Source organism: Fistularia commersonii, chromosome 6, assembly GCF_037954325.1.
Source record: "Fistularia commersonii isolate RoL2024-O1a breed Wild chromosome 6, RoL_Fcom_v1.0, whole genome shotgun sequence".
Taxonomy (NCBI): domain Eukaryota; kingdom Metazoa; phylum Chordata; class Actinopteri; order Syngnathiformes; family Fistulariidae; genus Fistularia; species Fistularia commersonii.
Genome location: NC_141289.1, coordinates 3,928,646 through 3,955,654, shown reverse-complemented (window position 1 = coordinate 3,955,654; position 27,009 = coordinate 3,928,646). Strand labels below are relative to the sequence as shown.

The window sequence follows — 27,009 nt, the reverse complement described above, 5'->3', positions numbered from 1 at the left end:
GTTGAGAAATAACGGTTTTGAAAAACAGCCAAACTCAACATTATCTTTTTGAGCTACATTTGAAATAATTGATAAATTGATCAATTCCTAAAATGTCTTTTAATATGTAATATTGAATTATGTTTAAAAGGGGAAAAAAAAGTCAGATGACATTTTTTTCCACTTGTGAATTATGGAAGTTGTTTTTTCTTTTATCTTGATTGATCCCGTGATGACAAGTTATTGATACAGCGGCTGACCATATGAATTATTATCAATAGATCCGATCATCTTTTGTGACGGGATATTGATTGCGGATGCGAGGAGGCCCGGGTGGCTCTTGTTACCAGCAGCGTGTCGGAGGGCAATTAAGAGAGCAACTTTTCTTTTGTTTTGTTTTTTTCTTTTTCCCTTCTTCCTACCTTCTGCTCACATCTAATGTCATGTTTCACTCAACATTTTACCTCCATCAAATTTTAATGTTTTGTTGAACATGCGGCTCAATAGAATTCATCTCCCATCAGCTTTGAATAGAATTCAATATTCTTTTGACAATTTTTTTTACATGAATACACTTTAGTACCTGCAAACAAATCAGGGAGTGAAAAATATGTTTTCTCCGAGGTCAAATCTCATCTCGTCCTCCTCTGAGCAAGGAGGCATTACATTTTTTATCATTCCCCCCTTTGGCTACAGAGGGTCCAAGCAGACCTGGCGTTTTCTTCCAACGCCCCCGACAAACACATTGATGTAAGTGAAAGTGATTGAGGAGGAGTTGATGCTGTGAGAAGGAAGAGCACGAACACAAGTTTATCTTTATTTTTTTTTAAATAGCTCATCTCCTTCCGTTAACGATGACTAATAACTGATTTACAATGATATGAATCTTAAAGGAAATTGAATACAAGATTTTAAACCATGCGGCAGATGGTTGTATTCATTAAACACACATTTATTTTCAGAGGGGGGAAAAAAGTCAAAATTACAGAGTATATCACGTAACACAGATATTTAAATCCTTCAATTTTCTTTTTAATATTATCAGCATCAAACTGTCAGTCTTGCTCTTTATTAATCAACCAGGCTTTATTTCCAGGGTTTTATTTTCGTTTAATATCGGGCAACATTTTATTTTAATTGTTGACCCTCAGTTCCGTCCAAAGGATTAATATTACTCTGAAAGCATATTTTATTTTGAAAACCATCTAACCGAACATGTGTGTTTTATAGTCTCCTCTTTAAAAGAGTATATTTGACAACATATTTTAAGATGTCAACCTATGAAACCAAGAGACTGCATTGTGCAAAATAGTCAAATTGTAGATAAAGATCAAGAAATTTCATTGGGGGGGGGGGGGGGGGGGGGGGGTAAAAATGAAATAGAAACATACTGGTCTAAATTATGCCTGTCGCTTTTTAGATATTAAACATCTAATCAGAGTCAGAATCAGAATCAGCTTTATTTGCCCAGTAATTTTGCAGCGACAAGGAATTTGCTTTGGTTGACAGTGCTACACATACAACATGTAACAGGCATTAAATAAATGAAAAATAAAAGTGAGATAATGGCGACCGTAGTTGGTTGTGCAAAGCAGTGCACAGTAGTGCATTAAAAAGAAAATGCTTTTGTAACTACATCGTGACAGACTAAATATCAGTGTTGAAATGGATGAAAGTATCTTGTCTTTTAATGTAATCCTGGCAATACAACAGGGAAAAATGGAGAAAAAGAATATTTTGGTTCTTTGATAAATCTTTTTAACTGCAGCCTTGTCAGTTTAAAGATGGGGCATTCTCCACAGAAGTGGCACAACATGTGCTTATTTTTATTTTCTTTCCCTAGTTTCGATGAATGACATTTTGCGCAGGAAACATCCTCTTTCAATTAAACATAACCGTTTGGAGTTGATTTTTGTTCGATCAATCAATTCCAGCTTCAGTTCCAGCCTCAAAACAGATGGCAAAGCTATGAGGGAATTTTTTTATCCAGCTGATACGGCAGCCACCCTCAAAATGAAAATAATAATTCATTCACTGAAATTATATTGATTTTTATGTTTATCCATCGTCTCCACTGGGATTAGAGAGTATAAATTAATAACATAAGGAATTGATTGATTAAGGATATGTTAATATCCCATTTGGGCTAAAACAATCTTTCCTTTACAATGTGAAGTTAAAGCTTCTTTGACATTGAACAGCTACATAGAATTACAAACAATACAGCAAGCAGTGGAGGCAAAATATACCACAAAACAAAATTTGATCTTTCTTGGTGTCAAATAACTCTTGAAAAATGGAGACTATTATTGAAAAAAAAAATTTAAAAAAAAAAAGCATATATTTAGATTTTTACAAAGTTTTTTTTTCCTTTATTGAGTGTTCCTTTCACATGAAAGCAGCTCTCAGGAATTAGATCACCTACTGCCCCCTATCGACTGGATTTTGTACTGAGAAAACGGTTCGGGCGCCCGTGTTTCGTTTCGTTGACTCGCACGGTGCAGAAAAATGAAATGTTTACCCGTATAAAATGTTTATAATTAAAAAAAAAACACAGAGATATGAAGAATTTCGTAATGATAACAAGAATACAACATTTTAAACCCATACCTAGACAGGAGGACGTCGTTTATGATTTATGTATCGCTCTTCTTAAGACGTGTTTGTGACAGAAGTCGTGATGTTTTCAGTGTCATCAGTTTGAAGCATTTGAAACGGTTAATCGTCTTTTTAATATCCGTATTTTTAAGGTTTTAAGGTGTTGCGTTCAAAGGAGAATCCGCCTGTCACTTCTGCAAACCGGGCGGAAGCAGCGTGGGCATTCGCGTCTAAGCCCCGCCTCCTCTCACGCGGATGTAACGCCGATTGGTCGAATCCCCCTCTCCCCCCTCCACCTCGTTCGCGGCCCGCGTTTTGATTGGCTGAGAGACGCGCAATGCAAATACTGGAGCTTCCGCCGGTAAAAACCCTCCTCGCAGTCCGAGGGATGGACACTCTCACGGGAGGAAGAGTGGGTATACGCGGCTCTCCCACGCTAGTTGAGTCACTTTGAGAGACACAAGAAGGTTTGACAAATTTCTTAGTCGTCTTTATTTTCATTTCCCGCGTTTCGGGGTTCAACTCCCGGAAGAGAAGAGAAGGAGGAGGAGGCTCCGCGTGGAGAACTTCACAACACGCCGCCAAAGCTTTCTCTTTCCGGGGGGGGATCTGGGAGGCACATTTCGGCCAGGAGAAGGAACCGATTTTGTTGTTTTTTTAATTTTTAATTTTTATTTTTGTAATTTTCTCACGGATCTTTGCTAAACTGAGACTTACGGGCGGGAGACGGAAGCGCAAAGAATCCTCACCGGGAGGTTTGACGGCGGCGCACAAATGGTGTTTCTGTGGGACGCCAAATACGGTACGCCCCGCTTTTTATCGACTATTATTATTAATACTCTTTGATTTTTAAAAATACTAACGACCCGTTTCAAGCCTGTTGATGAAAATATATATCTCTGTATATTTTTTAAAATTAAAAACAAACAAGTAAAAAGGCTAAATGAATGTGCGCCTGCATAAGTACTCACCTTTTTTAAATAGTCATACCCATAGCATTAGCCATAGTTGATATCTGCGTTTATAATTTTTTTTCACTAATGTCTTTTTAAGTGATATAGTTCATTTAAGCAGTGGTGAATATCCAAACACATTAGTAAAGTCCCCATTCAAATGGATGGATCTTTGATATTCAATTAAACTTAATGGTGAGGTTACCCATCAGCGACACATCAGTTATGTTTTTATTTCGGTTTAATATGTACTATTTCACTAACAGGTACCACCCATAACTGTTGCTTTAATATCGCGTAATTAATGTGTTTTAATAGTGTGATGGCGCAGGTTGTTTAGCTTATCCACCTGTAAGTTAGCCAAACAATAAACTTATAGAAATCTGTTAACGCAAAGCATATTTTATTTGTGTTAATTCACATTTTGACCCTGCGTTATTTATATTTGGTGATACTACAGCTTATAGAACAGAAGCTGCAAGAGTTCAGGTGTTCTTTGTGTTTTTGTTTTTTTTTAACCATCCCTGAGCTTCTATTGTCTGTTTCCCTGTTTCCCAGACTGACGTCTCAGTCTACAGGCGACTTTTCATAAAACCGCTGATACCTTTGAATGTGGCTTGCATCCCCCCCGTTCCCCCCCATACATCGGCAGCCTGTCGCCCCGGCGACGTTACAGTCTTGTTTCAGACAGTAAACTAAACTACAAACCACCAGCATGTGGCTTCCATTGTGGCTTGGCGGACTGACAGCCTGCGGGGTGACTGACTGTCTGAGGCCGTGGGTTATTTTGGGTTGTAAATATGGTTTTCATCACAAAGTGGGATGTCACACTGTAAACATACATATATATATATGGGTATATATATATTTTTTTTATTCCAATATACAGCATTTGCAGACGCTGTAAATTCTGCGGCAGTTTCGATTTGATTCTTTTGTAGTTATGATGAGATGATAATATCTACTTAATTGTATCGGGTTCCATTTATATCGGCTCAAAGTGGACGGTTTGTTTGAAAAGTTTGAATAATGTTTTTTTTTTCTTTTTGGTCCACAATGGAGATGGTGGTATATAATTACAACAGGGCTTTCATTTCACATTATCCATATATAATTCAGATCAACATATTTTCACAGCCGTAACTGACAGAGTTACCTGAGAGGAACTCCAGACTTGAGCCGGCCGTTGTTTAAAATTCAAATTTCAGCGGAACGTTTGCAACTGATTGCGCGAGTAAAACAAACCGCAGAGCCTGTTTTCGTCTGCGCGTCTCTTGTCCTCGAATGCCTTCCTCTCTTTGTTTGTTTTCACCTGTTAAAATTGTCTGCGTGCGATATTAATGGCAGGACCTGAGGGACAAACCGAAGCCAGAAAATAAAACTTTGAAATTGTCATAAAGTGATACCCATCAGATACGATAAGTCTCGAAATACGAGAAAAAAAAAAACAAATTTTCATTGTCTAATTTTTTGTTGTTGTGTTTTTGGACTTGCTGTAGATTTTTGTTAGAACAAATAATCTGTGTGAAAAGATGAAGTCATTGCAGCCTCGATCATAATAGACCCCCACCTCCAGTGAATGGAGATACTCACGGGATGGAAATATGATTCCTCTGTCTTCTCGTGCCTGTCCAGACCCCGCCCCTGGCCGGCGTTACACTCCTCCGTCCACCACCCTGGCCTCGGGAGGAAAGATGGCCGAGGCCCTGCCCCTGGGTGCGCAGGAGGCCGGAGGCGGCGCCGCCCTGGTGGGAAAACTGCGCATGGCCGACCGCGGCATGGTGGAGGTGAATACCGCAGATATTTCCCCTGAGGTTTTACCCGTTCAGGAGTGGGTTATTGACGGTGACAGTGTTGCAGGTGATCTCGGATCATCCGGGCGAACTGGTGAAGACAGACAGCCCAAACTTCCTGTGCTCTGTGCTGCCCACACACTGGAGGTGCAACAAGACTCTGCCCATCGCTTTTAAGGTGTGTATGATGACAGAATGCGGTGTTCTTGTGCTCTCGTGTGTGAGTGTGTGTGTGTGCATCTGCCAACATCTAGATGAAATTCACCAGTCCAAAGCATAAAAATTGCTTTGGACTGGCAAGGAGGGGGCATAAAGAAAAAGTAAATTTTCAATTGAATTATTAATCATTATTATTACTATTGATAATAATAATAATAATAAAATGAGTATAACTGTTATTTTTATATACAAAAATAGTAATAATATGAGTGTTGTTATTTTATAATTTAATAATAATAATAGTAAAAATAACAATATAATAAAATGAGTATAACTGTTATTTTTATAATATAATAATAATTATGTTGTCATTATTTTGTAATAATAATGATATAACAATAGTTATGATATCATTACAATAATGATAAAATGAAAATTGCTGTTATTTAATAATATAATAATAACAATAGTATTAGAAATTGTAATTTTTCACTTTTGCATTATCATTTTATCATTTTTTTTAAATACTTGTCGTAAAGTCGCCACTCAAATGTGATTTTCATAAAGTTTCAAAATGCAGTGTTTCCATTTGTCAGGATCTCCTACATCATAAATGTTAAATCATTTTCATAAATAATTCTACCAACGCTTTCAAGGGGAAATGTTTGTGAATCCCCGACGCGTCGAGAAATCATTTTTTAAATGGTTGTCCTCGCGTCATTTATTATTCATGCATTCACTTGACGGATTAACATGGCTTTCAGATTGGGGTGGAAATCCACAAGGGAAGTTCTTATCATTACTGATATAACACAATTCGGGTGCATTAGACGCTTTAATGAACGCTCCTCAGAACGCTGCTTGTTTCTTACATTCACGGGACAGAACATACTGCCTTTACTTATTTATTCACTTATTTATTTCCGTGTGTACCATCGCATATCAACTTCCATGCACTTTGAAGCAAAAATGCATTTGTGGAAAAAGCAGCTTTTAGCCACAAACACGCAGCGGATTGATTTACTGAGTTTTATGCATTAGTATACACGCGTGTGTGTATGTGTGTGCACGTGTGTGTGCGTGGGGTGCATTATGAGTGGATGACACTGCCTCTTACTGATAATGGATGATTGTAATGATCATGAAATCTAATGCAGGTGCACATAAGGTGGGACCTCAGGCACACGCATACACACTTAACACACACTTGAATATCAACATGGACATTCCCTAAACCACATGGTGTGTGTGTGTGTGTATGTGTGTGAGTGTGTGTGTGTGTGGGTATATGCGCGTGAGCAGGGAAAGTTTTTTTTTTCTTCCCATATCTAACTCAGTAATTCAGTAATTATAGCGTTGGGTGCAATTCTTTGAAATAAATGGAGCAAAAAAAAAATTCTCATCTTCTATTCTTGGCAATCACCCTCCTCTTTAATGTCTGTGAAATATCCTCTCATAAGATAAATTACAGGGATTTGTCTTTAACGGCCAAGTTCAGGAGCCATCAAACCTCCCCTAATGACTTCAAAATGTATTTCTATGGAGGTTTGAAGTCTCAAGTCATGGCGACGCTCTGGCGGTAGATGATCCACGCGAGAGCTGCAATATGCTTCTCGTAAAAGTGGAGATCTTGCAACGGCTAAAGTGTTATCTGTCACCACGTCTGCTGGAAAAAGCAGCTCGAATGGCCAAACGGCACCAAAGCACACAAATGAACTAGCGGGACGCCAACTGGGGGGTTAAGTGTTTGACAACTCGCTTCCAACAATATTCGAGATACTTGACATACATTAGGCCACTTGAGTACTGAAATAACGATGTCATTTTCAAATTGATGTTTTGCAAATATATGATTTTTTTTAGTAGTAGAAGAAGAAGCCGTAGTGGGAGCAATTGAAAATGTGATGAATATTTTAATGTTCCAAATTTAAACTTTACTATCCCACCTGTAAGTGATAATTTTCCTAATTTATTCATTCATTTATACATTCATTTATTTATTTACCTCACAGTTATATTCACTGTCTTTCATTTTCTGATTTTTTTTTGGTTCTGTTTTTGATATTTAAATTTTACCTGTAAGCTGTTTTCTATCATTTATTTAATTCATTCTCTTTCGTTTACTGTTTTTTAATGTTTGTTTTGCCTTTTTTTTTTTTTTTTTTAATTAATTGTTTCCCCGGTGTCATAATGCCATCCTCCTATTATTTAAAAAATTTCATTCAGCCAGGGTGGGGTTGTCATGTAAAGGAAGCCGGGATCAGATCGGCCAGCATTGGGCTAGGAGTTGTAACCATGGTGATAAATCCCACACATACTGTCTTTTGGAAAAACGACCCAGAGGGACAATAAATGAAAAAATATCCCGACTGTAACAGTTTATACTCAGAAGGGGTGGATCCAGACGAACCTCCGTAGACTGAGTCACCCCAGGGAGTGAAGCCGCCTTTATAGGCAGATGTCAGGAGGTAGAACCCAGGTTATTATGGGATGTTCGCACAAAAGAGCCCGAGTCACAGCAACTGGAGTCAGAGGTGTAAATAGAATCGGCCCTGGTCCAGAAACCCCCAGCCGCTCTTTCTCACACGCGCCATTTGACTTTATGTGGATGTGGAAGGAGAACATTTCCTCCTCCTGAGCGTCACACATTTTGTGTTTTACGTCTGTAAAAAAAATAGGGGAGAGGGACTTGGGTGGGCCTCCATGTCTGTAGAAATGTTAGAAATGCCAGGGTGAGACACCGAGCGTTTATTTCAGTGAACCAACTGGTTTGAACTTCTGAAAGGTTTTTATTTTCCTTTAAGGTTCTGGACAAGAAGTTAAATTTACTCATACAAGTATTGATGTGACTTTCAAATATATGATATAAAAATTCAGTCCTATTTTCCGAGTATTTCAAAAAAACAGAAAAAAATGTGTGAGCCATGTGATGCATTTAGACTTTTTTTTTTATATTATTTTTGTCCAAAATTATTTTAAGAAGGTGACGATATATAAATTTAAACTAGCCAGAGATATATAGTTAAAGTGTTAAATGTATATCTGTCAGAGGTAAATGCAGTGATATTTCTGTCATAGCCTTTGAACAAAAATTAAATTAAGAGTAATAACATTACCTATTTGACAAAAATAAATGGAAAAATTAAACCATAATTAGTAAGTGTGACAAATTTTCTTATTGTTGCAGACATTTTATTTTATTATGTTTTTTTTTTCTTTTACATTTGTTTGAAATAAAGCATTGTTGTAAAGTTCTGATCTCCTCTCTGTTCCCGCCCAATGTGGCATCACCAGGTGGTTGCCCTTGGCGACATCCCCGACGGCACCTTGGTGACGGTCATGGCAGGGAACGACGAGAACTACTCAGCCGAGCTGCGCAACGCCACTGCAGCCATCAAGAACCAGGTGGCCCGATTCAACGACCTGCGCTTCGTCGGCCGCAGCGGAAGAGGTGCGCACGCACACACACACACACACACACACACACACACACACACACACACATATATGATCATATGATCTTGGGTACACACTATGCAAATAACCATGCAGACATTCAAAACAGTATAAGTGATTAAAATGTCATAATGGTTGAACATTAACGGGGGTGTTTTGCACAAACACACAACACAGCGAGGAGAGAGTAAGGGGAAGTGCACGAGAATAAATGCTGGTATTCATACTTCCCTCTTCAACCCTAGTCAACGCTAACCTCGCTCGACCTCCAACCATCTCTCTCTCTCTCTCTCTCTCTCTCTCTCTCCTGTTCTGACACAGACACACCCACACACACATGCACACACACTCATGCACACACAGTTAGACCAGGCAAATGTCCCAACCGATCTCTTTCAAATGCCTGTCCTGTGCGGACACACACACGCAGCAGACGCGGAAACACAATCCGCCAATCCAATATAGATTTAATGGTGACGCCGCCGAAAAACGTACGGATTAATAATTCATGTGTAATAGAATTCAAATCAGGAAAGTTAGAGGAGGTGGTGTGTGTGTGTGTGTGTGTGTGTGTGTTTGTGAGGGGGTGTGGGGAGGTCATGCAAATTTCCCAGCGGAGAGAAGAAGTCAGGTCACTTCCCGGCATCAGGACGTTGTTTCGCTCAGAGGTGATTTTATAAACATTATGTAAAGATTTATTCTCTGTCTGCTCACTGGATGCGGAACCATTTCTTTGTGTGTCCTTCTACGTTTACGTTGGCAACATTTCCTGGCAGAGTTTTTCTTTTTCTGCTTTTTCCTCTTTAAGTTTAAACCATTTTTTTGGTAAAGTTTCTGTTTCTGTAAAATTCCGTTTTGCAGTGGCAGGTAGCACATCGTTTAGCATGTTAGCTTGCCTGCATTTCCTGTTAGCTTTTCTTTTTTGCTTTTGCTCTTGACATAACACCTCTTGTTCACGTGAATGCAGTGTTAGCATGCCATTTAGCATTTTAGCATGCTTGCATTTCTTGTAGCAGGTTATTGTGTATGTGTTTGTGTGTATGTGTGTGTGTGTGTGTGTGTGTGTGTGTGTGTGTGTGTGTGTGTGTGTGCATGGGACGTCCCATTTAACCTTTTTGATTTTGGCTTTGACAACAAACCTCTTGTTTACGTGACTTCAGCATCAGTTAGCATCTCAGTTAGCATGTTAGCTTGCTTGCATTTCCTGATTCCTTTTAGTGCAGCAGGTAATTGTGTGTTTGAGTTGTGCTGTTTATAAAGTTAATGGGTGTGTGCGTTTGTGCACACAGGTGTGTGTGTGCAGGCTATGTATCTTTTAACTTATTGCTCTTGTACATGTTTTTCTTTTATTACGGAGGGCTTCGGATCCCCGAGTGGCCACCTATAAGAAGTGCATGCAAAAGCCAGAAGGAATGATTAATTGCGACACCTCTGAACAACAACATTAAGAAAAACAATTAAATCAGAGGCTTTACTCAAAAAAAAATAATTAAGCCTGAAATTGTTGCAACAAATTTTGAGAAACTGATGCAGTGGTTGGCGCTCCAGCCTCTCAGCAACAACGTCCCAGTTGTTCAGTTCCGACAGGGAGGACATTCTGTGCGCAGCTTGCAGGTCTCCAATGCATCTGCATGGATTTTCACCATGTTCTCCGGTTTCCTCCCACAGTCCAAAAACATCCAGAAGTTTAAATGGATGTGTGAATGGTTGTTCATCTATATGTGGCCCCGTGATCCAATAGCAACTGGTCTTAGTTAAAAATTAGCAATTGGATTTGTGATCAGAGAGGTTTAACAAACAACCACAGCACATTTTTTTTTCACATTTCATATCGAACCGCATACTGCTATTGTTAGCCTCCATGTGTTTGAGGTTGGTTTTTTTTTTGTTTGCTTTTTTTTTCCTGCGCGGTACTTCAACAAGCTGCAGAGAACAGCGTTTTTAAAACTGTTCTGTCGAAAACTTCATCTCCTTTTTCACTGTCTGGCTTAAGCAAGCCACCACAGTTGAGCGGTTTAGTGGTTTGACGAATGGTTTTTCCTCATATGTGTGTGTGTGTGTGTGTGTTCACGCGTCTGTGTGATAACTTAGTCATCATTAGTCACTGCTTCCTCACTGATACACTCACGATGGAGGCAGCTGGTATTTGCTTTGTACTCCTGGCTGACTCTTTTTTTTCTCATAGGGTTTAGAGCCAGAATTGTTGGGGGTCCAGACAAAAAAAGATCTGTAAAAAACATTTCGGCCGGAAAACAAACGTAAAGTTAACATGCTGGATGAACCCAAGCGGGTGAGAAAAGCCTGGATGTGAAAAGTTTAAGACCATGTACTAAAAGTCTAAAGAGAACAATATTAAAAGTCTCCACGCTATGACTTATGACTCATTACCTAGTTTGCATATTTAAAAACATGTTCATCAGCCTTTTGGTAAAGCAGGACGCTGGAAGATGGAACCAGGAGTAAACATGAGGAACTACCTGGCATTCACAGCATAGCATCCCTGTTGAAAAAAAAAAGAATGAACGTCATTACGTAATTGTAGCAACTGTTTCGCTGAAGTTAGTTTGACATTGAGTGTGACTTAAAGGGGGGAAAAAAAGCAACATTGAAACTTTATCATATATTTTTTTTAAAATCGAGTTCATAATTGGATTGGACCATGAGAAGAATAAAAATACCCAATGACATTGGGCGTTTTACGTGAAATAAGATGATTCTTGGTTTCTCATAACCATGGTTTTGTGATATTTTGACTAGGAATCAGACAAATTTACAGAGCAAGACCTTTTTTGGTAGCAAATTATTTCCCTGAGGTATTAAGGTAGTGCGTGTGTGTGTATTCATGTGTGTGTGTGTGTGTGCGTGGGTAGGTTGTTGGGTGGGTGCTGGTTTTCAGTCACTCTCTTAGTTCCTCTTTTAAACTGAACCATCATTTTATGGTTTCACAATATCTCCACAAACACACACACACACACACAAACACACACACGCACGCCGTTTTATGCTCGTCCAGGAAAACACCTGGATAACATCAGAGACTTATCTGTTGAAAAATGCTGTGAGTAGGAGATTTTTTGATACGTACAAAAAGTCGGGCAAGCACTGACATGATGCTCGCTCGTGCATGCGCACATGCACGGGCACACCTTGATGCTTTTGCCAGGAAAACACATATCGCAAAGTCTTGCTGTTTTGTTTTTCAGGAGCTCGTGATTAAGAGAGTGTGTGTGTCTTCTGGGCGACTCAACAGTGACTTGGCATGCTTTGAAACACACACAAACTCACACACGCACACAATCACACACAGTCACACACACACAGACAGACACATAGGCACACACACCTCAGGCCATGTGTAAAATCCAGTCTTATCTCCATAGAGACACAGAGGGGTGATTAGAGAGTAAGTCCCGGAAAAGACTGTTGCCCTTGTGATCAAGTGAGTGTGTGAGCGTGTATGTCTGTGTGTGTGTGTGTGATGCAACCAGCTGCCCGATAGACACAACACACACACACACATGCACACACAAAGACTTCAGCTGTTCTCTTTCTTGATCATAGGAAGTCTCTTCCTGCCCGGGTTCTCCGTAAACAAGAGCACGTTTTCTTCAATGGCACCAGACGCCGTGTTTGTTTAAACACCCACAAAGTTTATGCAAGCTCAACCGGTTGCGGCGCCCCCTAGTGTCTTGTGTCAGGACACCAGCTATTATTCATAGCCATTGCAGGTCATCGGAACGTTCACTTTGTTCGGAAAATATAGATAAAGACAATATTTCATCATTTTGCACATAAATTCCGTGTCTTTTTTTGTTTTTGTTTTATCGTGTCACAAGTCCCGTTGCCACAGACGTAAGATCAGGAATGTTTGCACAGACCGAAAACAGAGCAGAAGGGATCAGGAATCAGTGAATCACCTGGCCTTGCCCGTATGAGTGTGATGTGTGTGTATGCCTGTGTGTGTGTGCGTGTGCAGGCGTTTGTGTTTGGCACCAGACTGTAACATTACCCCAGCCCTGGCACACAGCAACAGCAGCAGCAGTCGTGTGCATGCATGCATATATGTGTGTGTGTTTATGTATGTGTGTGTTTTTATTTATTATTTTTATCAATTCGTGGCAGCATCATTCCTTCAACTTCTGAATGTAATTTTTTTCAGATTTTTTTTTAAGTATTATTTGACTTTATTTCAAAGCGTATTGCCCAATATTTGTTTTTTTTTTTTAATTTCTTTCTTATTTTTCTCCATGTCCTTGTAGATACGCAGCAGCTTTCTGGCTGATTTTAATGTTTTTATTTATTTTTTCATTCATTCATTATCTAAATGATAATAATAATAATACATTTCACTGAAGGCGCCTTACTTGATACTCAAGGACATCATACAGACATACTAAAAAATACAGATTTAAAAGGAAAAATGTAAATAAAAATAAAAGTGACAAAGTGATTAAAAAAAAATTACATGTACACACACATTCACAAGTCTGGCCAACAGGCTATATCACAGCTGTTTTGCAGAAGAGAGAGTGAATGGTTGTATGTCTCTAGATAACATGAGAATGAGAGTGTGAATACTGGATTTAACTGTATATCGTGTGAATGAATGAATGGATGTAGGTCACTATATGATGCAAATATGACAGTGGATTGTTGTATGTCACTATTAATCATGCAAATGACAGAGTGAGCATTTGTATGCCTCCTAATGAATGAGAGGGTGAATGATTGTATGTTGATTTTATATGTGAGTGAGAGGGTGGATGGTTGTATGTCACTATATATTGAGTGAATGAGTGAATGTTATGTGTTATGTCTCTAAATGAAACATGAATGGTTGCTTTTCACTATTTGTGGCCCTGTGATTGTCTGGTAACCAGATGAATGAATGAATGTAAATGCGTCATCGCAGCACAAGCTACAAACTACAGGTTACACTGTGGTTCGTCTCAACTGTCTTTGCAATCAAAAATACACACACACACACACACACACACACACACACACATAAAACAATAAAATTAAATTTAGACTCTGCAAATAACTGACAGGCTGAACCCTGCCTCTCGCCAAATGACAGCTAGCATGGACTTCAGCCACGCAGCAACATTAATATTTGGTCATGTTTCAGAACAAACACACAAACTTGCATTAAAAAAAAGAATGTGGACCAAAATGCTGATCGAATCGGTGTGTTTTTTCTTTCCCCCATCTTTTTCTGCCCTCCCCTTCCTTCCGCAGGGAAGAGTTTCACGCTGACCATCACCGTGTTCACCAACCCATCCCAGGTGGCCACGTATCAGAGAGCCATTAAAATCACGGTGGACGGCCCCAGGGAGCCGCGACGTGAGTGACACACACACACACACACACACACACACACACATGCACTGAGGATTACTGTGTTTTATTTACAGCAACTTTATTAACAGAAACTTAGTCGGATATTTTTGGATGGCTTCATTGTACTTCAGTGTTGGCGTCTCTCGTATTAATGACGTTTCTGCAGCAGTTGATATTTTAGCTTCACCCCGGTTTCAGAAAAGCCATCAGAAAACACACACACACACACACACACACACACAGACACACACACACACGCACGTACACTGTGACTCCTCCAGAGAAACCAATGCCACCGTGGCTCGATCGATGATAACAAGGCCTTCTCGCTTCTGAGTCACTCGGCTATCGACCATTTAAATGAACTTGTGTTATTCAGTCATGCACGATGTTTTCTTTCACACGTTCGATGAGATCATAGAGAAAAATCTGTGTTCCTGCGAATGTTTCGTCAAGGCAAATATAAATACGGCTTCCAACGAAATGCATCGCTAGACATTAATCTAAGGTCTGCGCGGCAGTCTGCTAACATGCTTAGAATAGAAAACTTAAAAATACCCGCCTTGTTCTTTATGGGCGAAAGCAATAGGTCTAAATTCATTATCGGAATTCGTATTTCTTAAAAGGTGCTTTTCCTCTTTTCTTAAAAATCATCTGAGACACTTGAACTTGTTCACTTTTTCAAACCCAGATAGAAGAAGAGGAAAAAGTCCAGTGTTTTTTTTTCTGCGAAATGGACAACAAGCAATCTGTAGTTCCCAGAACTGCAATTTGATGAACTAAGGACTAAATGATAACCCTTTTTTACTTCTTGGTGTCTGAATTTCGCTTTGTGGTCCAAAAGAAAAACGCTGGGTTTTCAGGGTGACAGCTTGAGAATGAGTGACGACATTCCTGTGAGTCCAATTTTATTTAAACCACAACGAATCATGACAAAGTTGTCTTGTGACACTTTCCACTTAGAGCAGGTTCTTTCAGACCACCACTATTTCAAACAATTTGCAGACACCCATCATTCGCCCACGAGAAAGGGTTTGACGACGGCGAAAAAGGAGAGAAAACTGTCCTTTACCGGGACCGAACCCTCGGACAGATCCGCTCAGTTAGAGCAGAAAGAGCATCAAAAGTTTTGTTTGCCGTTGGCTGTTAGCTGTTAGCTGTTAGCACTAACACTTCTACGATGCTAGCTGATATGATACGACAGCTTTGATATTCTAAAAGAATTAATACCCGTGCCACCTGGAAACCTGCAAAATGGTTGGTTATCTCATTCAGCAGACCAGAGGATTTTATCTCAGAACACACTCTTACTTCCAACGTGTCAACGCAACCTGGCGAATGATCACACATACCCTTTCTCGTCATTTTTTAACGAACTGCAGCAACAGCAACATCAGCATTGGCATCTATATCTAAACTTTGTTTTAGTTTATATTTTCCGCATCTTGCTGTTCTAAATGAGAAAACATGTTCCACCACTGACGCCGCACCCCGAAAATAGAAATAGAAAAGGGGGAGGGCTCCGGCGCCGGAGCGTGTCCAGCCGCAAGGTCGTGGTGTGTGAACGCTGCGGGTAATTTGACGATATTGAAAGTCGCGTATCGAAGCTACGTGGGTGAGTCATTGTGCTGCGGGGGGGGGGGGAGCTGACGCAACACTGACTTCCCCTACTGCCGGGTGTGATGAAACACGGGAGATTTTCTCACAGCGAAACAAGGCAGGGAGAACCATCGGATTTTTGGTTCGGCAAGTACAAAAAGGAAGAAATAGGGGAAAGGGGGATGAGATCGGTCGGAAAAGTCGGGACGCCTGCTGGCTCTGCTCAGCTGTGAATAACCATCACTCGTCTCCACACACACACACAGATAGTATAAATACACACACACATGCACACATTGAGAGGAAGTGCCTGAAACTGGAGCTTAGGCTCGGTGCTTTGAAGTGCTGCCAAACAACGCCATGCGTGTGCGCACAAACGGACACACACATATATCCATACCATCCACCGTGTATAGAATGTACAGGCAAAGTGAAGCCGACAGGTTTTGGACACACACTCCTGTTCATAAATCCAGGCCTCTTTCTCCGATAAACTCAGCTGCCCTTTCACACACGCGGATCTTTGTCGGATGTGTTAACACACACACCGGTGCAGTAACACACTTCGGTTCCGGACGGTGGCTCGGCGATCCAGAGATATTTTCGGCGCCGTTTGCATGCTAGTTGGCTTCTCTTACGTAAATGACCTTCTTCTGCGGCGGATGTTTTTGTTTCGCCGCAGTCAGAAGATAAACTCATCTCACACACGCTTCCAATTCCCAAAAAAGGCGGGTGCAGCACATGTGGCTAAAACCTGGATAATTTCAGGTTTGGGAAAAAAAAAAATGTTGTTTTATAAGGCTCCCGCTTCTCCAAACACCCAATAAACAGCCTTGTAGGTCAAAAAACTCTGTGCTCATTGTAACCTGGACCGTTTCACATGTAGTAAAAAAATAAGTTGCTCGAAAGTCGTGGGGTATTTGCGCTAACTTTAATTTCGCGCTCATTCAATCTCCCGAGTGGAGAGGAAATGCACATTTCGACATAGAGAAAGAGACGCCGAGAAGTCCCTCTGCGGTCGCATAAAGATAATTGATGGCTGTAATTGCATGATAATTATGGTTGTCTTTTTTTTCTCAGTCATAGCCAACAAACTCAATAGAGCTGTTCATAAAGCGATAGTGGAAACCCGATATGTATTTTTGCACGTGTTCAAAGATGTGAGTGTGGACAGCTGAAAAAAAAAAAGGCAGAAAAAACAGGTTCAATCTAAAGCGGTCCATTCAACCAGGTCACCGCCAGAAGATAGACGATGTCAAGCCCGGCTCCCTGGCGTTTTCTGAGAGGCTGACGGAGCTGGAGCAACTGAGGCGCACATCCATGAGGGTGACGCCTCCTCACCACCATCACCACCACCACCACCACCAGGCGTCCTCTAATGGTCGACAGCCGGCAACGCTGCACTCCGCCACGTTCTCCAGCCCCGCGCACACTCAGATAACTGCCGGTAAGTCTGTCCTTGAGCTTCGTAAAAGAAGCTCATTGTCTCTTGCAGCTTTTCAGTGACAGGATGTATGAAGACCTTCTCACCTAACTGTCGCGAGAGCGCACTTCCCTGTTGTTTCCCCTGTTGGTTGATAAAAAAAAAAAAAAAGGCGCAAAAAGCATGCATGGGTCTATTTCTCAGAAGTGTTAGTCAGCCCACTCTGCAAGGAAACCAGTGTGCTGGGTCCAGTGTGATTGTTTGTTTTGTGTGTGTGTCAGTGCACCAGTGCATCATTTTGGAAGGTTATTTTTTTGCTATACGTTGAATTGAAATTTGTTGCAATACATAAATGCAAATGAATGTAATTTATGAGGGTTTAACTTCATGCTTCCTTTTTTTATTTCACTTGTTTCCCATGTCCTTATAGATCTGCAACAGTTTTTCAGTCTGATAAGAAAGAGGGATGGGCAGATGGGGAGATATACTTGAGGATGGATGGATAGATGGAAGGATGTGTGGATAAACAGGCAGATGGGTAGACTATTGGATTGGATGGATGGATGAACAGGAAGATGGATGGACACATGGATGAACACATGAACAGATGGGCGGATGGGTGGATTGATAAATTGACAAATGAATAGGTGGATGGATGGGAGGATGGATAGATGAACAGTTGATGGATGGATGGATGGTTTGGTGGATGGACAGAAGGATGGATGGATGGATGAATGGATGGATGGATGGATGGATGGATGGATGGATGGATGGATTGGTGGTTGGACAGGAAGATAGATGGACACATGGATGTACTGATGAACAGATTGATGGATGGGTGGATGAATGGATGGATGGATGGATGGATGGATGGATGGATGGATGGATGGATGGATGGATGGATGGTGAATGAGGGAATCAGTGGTTGTATCTCTCTATATTACAAGTGAATGAGAGGGTGTATCATTGTGTCTCTTTATATTTCATTTGAATGAGTGAGTGAATGCTTGTATGTCTCTATATGTAGCCCCGGCAACCGGTCCAGGGTGAACCCTGCCTGTCTCCCAATGATGGCTAGTATAGCTGATGAATGAATGTTACCAATACAGCCAAGTGTCTTCACCTGCGGTGAACTCGACTCCCCCGGTTGTTCCGTGACGTTACCAAGAAGAATCCACCGTCAGCACGCTTCTTCCTTCCGCCGTACAGGCCTCAACTGCAGCGTCCTCCCAAGCCTGGCTCCAAAACCGCATTGTTCCTCTTTGCGGTCTAGTTAGATCCTTTGTGGTCTTCACATGCGTACGTGTGTGTGTGTGTGTGTGTGTGTGTGTGTGTGTGTGTGTGTGTGTGTGTGAGCATGCTACCATGCATGTGCAGGGGTATGTGTGCGTGTTTTCAACTTGGTACCTGAGAGTGTGGGTGACAGTCACCATGGAGACTCTGTGTATCCTTGTCTCACTGAAAGAAAGTATCTGTTCCTCTTCTTCGACGTTAGTGACGTATACGTGCGCATGTGTATATGTGTGTGTTTGCGTGCCTGTGTTTATGTCTGTTTATGCATTCATGCGCAACCTGTAAAATACTTTTTCTCTAGCTTAGGCACATTTGAGTCACAACACTTAAAAACTCCAAGGTATTTTTTTTGCAGTAAATACAACACATAGATAGAAGGGTTGTTGATTATTATTGGTGTTAGACATTGGACTATAGGAAGTGATGCGAATCGTGACGTCCCAATGTTTGCTTTCCGAAACCGAATTGAGAGGGGGGATTTTCGGAAGCAGGTGTCAACCACAGCAGTAAATGTTAAATTAAGGTTTTGAGGGATTATTGTGTAATCTAGGCGAGCGGTGTGAAGGGAGAGCTGGCAAAAAAAAAAACCTCATTGCTTGTAACCAAGCGAAATTAAAAAAAAAAAATACAGCAAATCAGCCAACCAATTATTTTAAGTCCAAAAAAAATTGACCATTTTAACTTCTCGACTCGCGAGAACAGTGCATTTTGTTTGCCTGTGTGTGTGTGATGGGGGAAGTAAGTCATGTAGAAGGAAATGAGAGTCAGCTGGCAGGATGTGCTTGTGTGCTGTTTATTTAAAAAAAAAAAAAATTTAGGTTTTGATTCTTTACGCATGGGAAGGGATTTTCGGTAACAAATTTCGCAGACGTGATTTACTCTTTGCACTCTTTTTTTAGGCGCACAAAGAAAAGATGGCATGTTGCATCATTGGGTTTAGTATGGGCTCAAAAAATAATTTTTTCTATCTGCCCATCATATAGATCGGAATGTGAGTTTTGAATATTCATTATAATGTGATTTCTTGATTAAGAGTTTATGGTCATGTGCGTTCTACAGGCCACTAGTTTTTCAAAGTTCCTAGCGTAGTTCTTCATTCTTAGCAACTTAATCGCAGATTGAAAATGGATTTCGCAACATTTTCATCACATTTAAGTTGTTTTTTTAACATTCTTGCTTTTAAGATAGTTGTTGGTTAGCGCTTCCCCCTCACTGCGAAAAGGTCCCTGGTTCAATTCTGACAGGGCGGCCTTTCTCTGTGGAGTTTGTATGTTCTTCTCTGGTTCATTGGAGACCGCGGACTGGTCATTGCTTGACAAATTTACCACGGACGTGCTGATATAATAATATACATGATTCCTCTGTGTATTCGTATGCAACTTTATTCGCAGCTTCCTCGTACCATTGCGCCATCAACATTACATGAGTATATTGAAGGCTTCATTTTTCTCATTAGAGGGCTGCTTGACGCATATTTTGCAGAGCGGGCTTGGTCTTTGGTAAGCACTTGTTGCGATAAATCTATATTTCAAGTAGAACTCCTGGTTTCGTCTGTTAATAGCTTTTTCTTGGAAGTTGTAGACTCTTCTCCATCCCCTCACTTGGCCTTTTCCCCTTCAAAAACAAACTTTCCAAAGATGTCTTTTTTTTACTAATTTGGCTTGCTTATGGGTTCAATTTTTGGACCAATAAAGATTGTTCAGACTCAGATAATAAATCCAACGGAAATTAATTATTTCTTGGGCGGCCCGGCACCGATTGATCCACGGACCGGTACCGGCCCGTGACCCGGGGGTTGGACACCTCTGCTCCAGATGGCCCAGAAGTGTGACTGAGAGTGTGAATAGTTGATTTCTCTATATGTGGCCCTGTGATTGGGCCAGAACGATGTGAACCCTCCCTCTCACCCAATCACAGCTGTAACAGGCAGGTATAGATAGTGAATGAATGAAAGAATGTGCCTGGCTATGTACTTGCACTTGGTTTTTGGTCATGGGACTTGGGGATTTTTGGGTCCTGTTTAAGAACAAGTGCGTAAAGGTCAGAGGAAAAAGAAAAAGTGATTGACAAGCTGTAGTTGCTCGCGCGACCGCCTCACAGAAGGGCCCCGGTTCGAGTTTTACAGTGTCTGAGTGGATTTCCCCCGGGTTCTCCGGTTTCCTCTCACAGTCCAAAAACAGGTGACCAAAAACAATGGTGACCCTAAATCGTCCAGACCTGTGAATGAGAGGGTGAATGTTGTGTGTTTCTATATATGACCCTGTGATAGACAAGCAACTGGTCCAGGCTCCGGCCCCCCCAGCGAGCCTGAGCGCAGGATAAAGGTTGTAGATAATCGATAAATAATCGAATAGGAAGTTTCCTTCCTGTGAGAGAAGCAACTGCCGAAATCGAGACTTGAATGGCGCTAATTCACTTTCTTGTTTTTTTTTTCCTGTCACCTAAATACACCGCAGCTACACCACTAGTTACTTTACCGGCGTTTCACTCATCCTTCTCTCACACGCCGACAGTCGAAGTGTTTAGAACGCGTCAAAAATGTAGAGGGAATGCGGAAAAACGCCATTGGGCGCCACCGCCGTCTCTGTTTCTGATCCCTTTAAAACAAAGCTACAGGAAACTAATATTTAGCCGTTCTATACCTCGCTTGTGACCCCTCCCCAAGTTCCCCCGACACCCCCTCAATCCACAGGCGTTGAGCTCTCATTTCTCTTTTACGAAGTGTCTTCCCTTCTTTCACTTCTCCAACAATCTCAACTGTAATACATACTGTATGAATTCTTTATCCCTGCTCAAACTGCTTTTTTTTTGTTTGCTTCTTTTGTTCATATGTGTTGTGTATGTGTGTTTCTGTGTGTGCTCGCGCATGTGCGTGCATGCATAAACTGACTTTGATTTACACATGGGCAGTAGAATAAAGCACCAGTTAGCATAAAAACCTCCCTCGGCTGCCAAACCGCTTACAAACGGACGCAAAAACAGATCCGAGTCGGTCAGGCTAAATGCACTGCAGCTAACGCTATGGGAAGTGCACGGGCTGTATTACCTGCCAAGTACAGAGCAGACAGTCCAGACTTGGCAAGGAGATGTTATGAGTTTCAGGCAATAACTCTTCAACATCATGTTCGTTTTTCCAAGATGTTTTTTTTTTTTCTTGGATCCCCATTCTTCCTCCCATCCAATTCAATCTATTTGTCCAGTTCGTCCGCTGTCTGTGCGGGCTCCCAAAAGGTCGACGCGGGTGAAACTTGTACAGATGCGGTGACCAGGAAGCGAGAAGCTTAGGGTTTATTGTTAGATTGAAACCACAGCCCTGGAAACGGAAACGCACTGAAATGATTCGTGGAAGAAACAGAAGGCGGGGCGAGAGTACAAACTCGACCGGTAACGATGCAAATAGAGTGGACAGACATGTAAACACACAAATCTTTAAATGATCCACCAAAAAAACAGACAACTTTTTAAACCTTTTTCATCTTTCATCTCACTTTGAAAGCATCTGTTTCGTATTTAACCGTCTCTCATCTTACCCAGCATGAGTATCATTTATTCTAATTATTATTATCATTTTGCAGCACAAGAAAACTCTTCATATATCTTGACGGGATCAATCTGGTCCAGAAAACATTCAGACGCACAAATTTTACGAACACGAAAATTAAGAACTGAAACAGCTCTCTCTCTCTCTCTCACTTACTCTAGCATAAAACATCTTTTTTTTTTTGTTTTTTTTTCCTGGATCACGGCCCGGGGTGTTTTTTTTTTTCTCGGTTCTGTTTATAGTTTTTCCCGACAGACAAGGCAGACACGTTGTTGCCTCATGTGGGTTAAAAAACAAAGGGAACGAAAAAGTCAACGTTCATTTGCATATAGCAAGTGGAAGGGCACTTTTTAAAGGGTGCGGCAATGCGGTTTAATGACAGGTCTAGACGGGCCAATAGAAACATACTCGTATTATTACATGTGGGTAACGCTGTCTTAACTGGGTTTAAAAATTAATTTTAAAAAAACCAAGTCTGCTAATCCCATTTTTTATAGCTATCCTCTATGACTTCTGGCCCGTATTAACACAGGAAGCTCGGAAACTTGGCAGTATTGCGCTTTACTACCACCTTGACACACACATATGTGCCCACACACACATATGCTTGCACACACACACACACACATCACGACTTGGCTAGACTTGAAAAAAAAACTTGGGGTGACGTCTTGGCTGCTGTGTGTACAATTTGCTTCCTTCTCCATCTGCAAACACACGCACGCACACATGCGTTCTTTTTCTGCAAGTCTGTTGGTGATCAGCGGCTTTTATTAGTGCTGTGGGGAAGAAGACTGGATTGAATGAAAGAACACACACACACTCTCCTCCATCCATAACACACACTAAGTTAATTGCATCCTCCCCCCTTCTTCTCTCTTTCTTCTCGTCCTCATTCCCATCGACTGCTTCTGTCTCCAGCAGTTTAAGATTGACGAAATCTGTTTTTAAAATCCAAATTCGGCATCGAAAATATGCATCTGCAACATTTCTTCCGCATGTTCTCACCGTGAGGGAATTCATCCTTGCCTCGAACGCTTGATGATGAAATAATTATTTAAATAATCAAAATAATTTGTGTAAAAGATCAAACATCTTTACGATTGTAAAGATCATGCAGGGATTTACGAGGTAAAAAAAAAAAATGTAATATACAGATCAGGAAGTTTGATCTGGTTTTGTTTCTCTTTAAGATTCCAGGCAGATGCAGTCCTCTCCATCTTGGTCCTACGACCAATCATATCCTTACCTTGGGCAGATAACCACACCCACTGTCCACTCAACCAATCCGCTGTCGCCTGGTCGCTCTTCTCTCAGCGATCTGTCCTCACGTCTCACAGGTAACACTGCGCGCGTTAGCATGGACGCCGCTTCATGCTTTGCAGCGATCATAAGTTAACCTTTGACTCTCCACCAGGACCCGACCTCACGGCGTTCGGCGACCACCGGATGACCTTGGAGCGACCTTTTACATCCCTCCCGTCGCTGCCGGACTCCCGCTTCCCGGACCCGCGCGTGCACTACCCTCCCACTGCAGCCGCCTTCACCTACACCCCCTCCCACAACTCGGTGTCCAACAGCGCCCTCGGCATCACCATGGCAACAGCCATGGCGACCACGCCCGCCGGGAGGTACACGTACCTACCGCCCCCTTACCCGACGAACACCCCGCACCAGGCGCAGAACGGCCCCTTCCAGTCCACGTCCTCACCATATCACCTGTACTACTCGACCGCCGCCGGCTCCTACCAGTTCTCCATGATGGCCGGGGGCGGAGCAGGGGGCGGAGACTCCTCGCGCTCGCCGCCGAGAATCCTGCCGCCGTGCACCAATGCTTCCACGGGCTCCTCCCTGCTGCATCCCTCCCTGCCCAACCAAAACGACGGCGTGGGCGTGGAGGTGGAGTCCAGCCACAGCAGCTCGCCATCAAACATGGCAGCCGCCGAGGCGGTTTGGAGGCCCTACTGAGGAAAACCATCTCAGGACTGCACTTCCAACACGCTTTGTGTGTGTGTGTGTGTGTGTGTGTGTGTGTGTGTGTGTGTGTGTGTAAGTGGGGCGTTCCCAAAAAACACTTCGATTTGTTTCACTGTCAGAACTAATTTCTTATTATGATGATGAGTGAGTCAGTTTCCCTGGAACTCTTTCGTTGACAGAGTGACCACCAGTCCGTGAGGTTTCCGCAAATATTAACCCTTTGAATCCCAAGATGTCAAAATCATGTTGTTTTCCCCCCCCGTTTTTTTAAGTCCCCGTCAAATTAAAGTGTTTTTTTCATCTTTTCCAAGTAATTGTCCTCTTTTGAAGTGCTTTATGAGTGGAAAAGAAGACTATATGAGGAGCGACAGTGCTCTAAAATGCTAAAATGCCATTTTTCTTTTCAAAAGGTAACCTTTTCTAAGCCATTTCCCTCTTTTTAAGTGTTCTATGAGAAGCCAATATTAGGAGCTGCAGTCCTCTTAAATGCTATTGTGATTTTCAAATATTAACCTTTTCCAATTTTCTTTTCCTCTTTAAGTGCTTTATGAGTAGAAAAGAAACCCAAATAAGGAGCTAAAATGCTAAAATGAAACTTTTGTTTTCAGAAGTTAATCTCATACAATTTTTTTCTTGTTTTTAAGCCTATATAAGGAGCTACAGAGCTCTAAAATGCTAAAATTAGATTTTTCTTCTCAGAAGTAAACTTTTGTTTTTCCTCTTTAATTTTTGAGTAGAGAATAAACTATATAGGCACTATGTGCTCTAAAATGCTATTTTCGTTTAAAAAAGTTAATCTCATCCAATTTTTTTCCTCTTTTTAAGAGTTTTATGAGTAGAAAAGAAACCTATATGAGGCGCTAAATGTGCTCTTAAATGCTAAATGCTATTTTCGTTTTCAAAAGCTAAAGCGCTTCTCGGGGTTCAGGGGGTTAATTTCAGTTTTACACACTTATCTATTGCCACAAAGTGGTTTATTTATACATTGTGACAAATGACGAAGCTCTGTGGCTCAGAGGATGAATACATATCAATGTTGGATAGACACTGTAATCGCTCATCGGTTTGAGTCTGAACGCGAGATTTACCAATAATTAGGAAAGGACAAACCAAAACGAGGATGCCAATAAGTTGTAGCCACTCAAGTGTGTTCTGTGGTGTTTGGATGAAAAAACATTTTGCAACAAGAGTCATTTTTATATGTTTTCATCTCCAGCGGACTAATCATCGAGGAGCGGGGTTCCACCATTACGTCCACAACCCCCCCCGAGAAATGCCAAAATAATGTCATATGTTCATCAGCATTTTGTGTGAGCAACAGTGAGCAAGAAGTATGTTTAGGGTGCTAAAGCATAAAAAAAAAATCACCCCAAAAAGGATGGAATTTACATGACGGTGTGGCTCCATCAAGTGGTTTCGCCACAATTTTGCAGCCATATGGTTTGAGTTTTTCACATTTTCCGCATTTGTGGCTGTTTCTGAACAAAAAAACAAAAAAACTGGACACTGAAAATGACACAGACTGGAAGTGAATGAAGGAAATATTAGCAAACAGAATCCTGGAGAGCGGCGGGTCGTGTCTTGGTCTCACACTGAGTGCACGTAGCAGCACTGGACCTCCTTTGTAAAATAACCGAGTTTTTTGTGTTTTTTTTTTCTTTTTTTCTTGTACATGTTGTTGCTGTTGATGTGAATAGACAATTTGTTGAAATCAAATATTTGATGACCTTGCTGAGTTTTTGTTTTCTTTTACATCACCCCTATTCTTTCCTCCTCTTCCCGTGTCATTTTGTGAAAAATTTGAGAAAAAAAAAAAAAAATGGTTCAGGAAATACAAACAGGTTTAAACAAATTCCACACGTGACCTCACGTTGGTAAGTTAATGGACTCAATTCAACACGAACTTTGAATCTCCCACATATCCTGACATATTATTTAATCATGTTTTCTTGCATTTTCAGTTTTCAACCCTTGGAGTAAGTCAGGGAATATCAGGATTCTACTCAAAATTGAACTGTTCGCAATGTTAATCACTCTTTTGTGGAATGCCCATGTGGCCTTGTACGCTTGCTTTTATTCAAATAATATACAAGCATATAAAGGACAGAAGACAGAGAGAATAAGAGCAGCTGCGCCAGACATAATGGTTTCCATTATCTTCTTCTTTTCTAATCCGACGAGCCCTTCAGGGGTCGCCGCAGCGAATCATCTTCCTCCATCTCACCCTGCTCTCTGCATCCTGTCCTCTTCATATCCTCTTTCACCACAACCATAAATCTCATCTTAATCCTTTCTAGTCATCCTAGTCCACTTGTCTCTTGGCAGTTCCAACCTCAGCATCCGTCTATCAATATATTTACCATCCCTCCTCTCTACATATCCTAGCTATCTCCAGAACATCTAACATGTGTTGTCCCTCTTATGGACTCATTCCCGATTCCTTTCTTTACCCTTCACCTCTTTAAGATTTTCCTCCACCTGATCTCACTGCAGATCACAGTGTCATCTGCAAACAAAATCATTTCCACTGCACTTGCACTTTTTTGACTCTCTAGTTTAGCGGCCCCCTCTCTAGTTCTCTGTGCACTCACTGCTCTTACAAAATGCTGTTAAATTTAGGAACTCACACTCGTAACCACACACTAATTGCTTCAGAGGGGGTTCAGTATCTCGCATGGTGGTCTGTCGAGGAGCCAGGGATCAAAATCGTAAACCTCAGGCTAGCTGCAGCCTACATTAATGTTTATCAAAGACAGGAACACTTTAAACCAGCCGTAGTTCAATCCGCATGGCTCTGAAACCTAGCATGAGATTGAAGCAAAACCAACACTTATTTGGAATAAGTTGTTTTGGTCGAATTCCCCCAAAAAGTAGTCATGAATATCTAAGTTACGT

The 27,009-nt window shown here is 41.3% G+C and overlaps 1 protein-coding gene across 1 annotated transcript; it reads left to right on the top strand.

Annotated features, from left to right (window-relative positions):
- Positions 1 to 2,970: 2,970 nt before the first annotated feature.
- Positions 2,971 to 25,830, top strand: runx1 (RUNX family transcription factor 1). Its single transcript, XM_086147786.1, has 8 exons — positions 2,971 to 3,379; positions 5,166 to 5,317; positions 5,391 to 5,501; positions 8,777 to 8,933; positions 14,180 to 14,284; positions 17,112 to 17,327; positions 23,331 to 23,477; positions 23,555 to 25,830. The coding sequence occupies exons 1-8, from the start codon at positions 3,352 to 3,354 to the stop codon at positions 24,103 to 24,105; spliced, it is 1,467 nt and encodes a 488-aa protein (XP_086003912.1). The 5' UTR covers positions 2,971 to 3,351; the 3' UTR covers positions 24,106 to 25,830.
- The last annotated feature ends 1,179 nt before the right edge of the window (positions 25,831 to 27,009 follow it).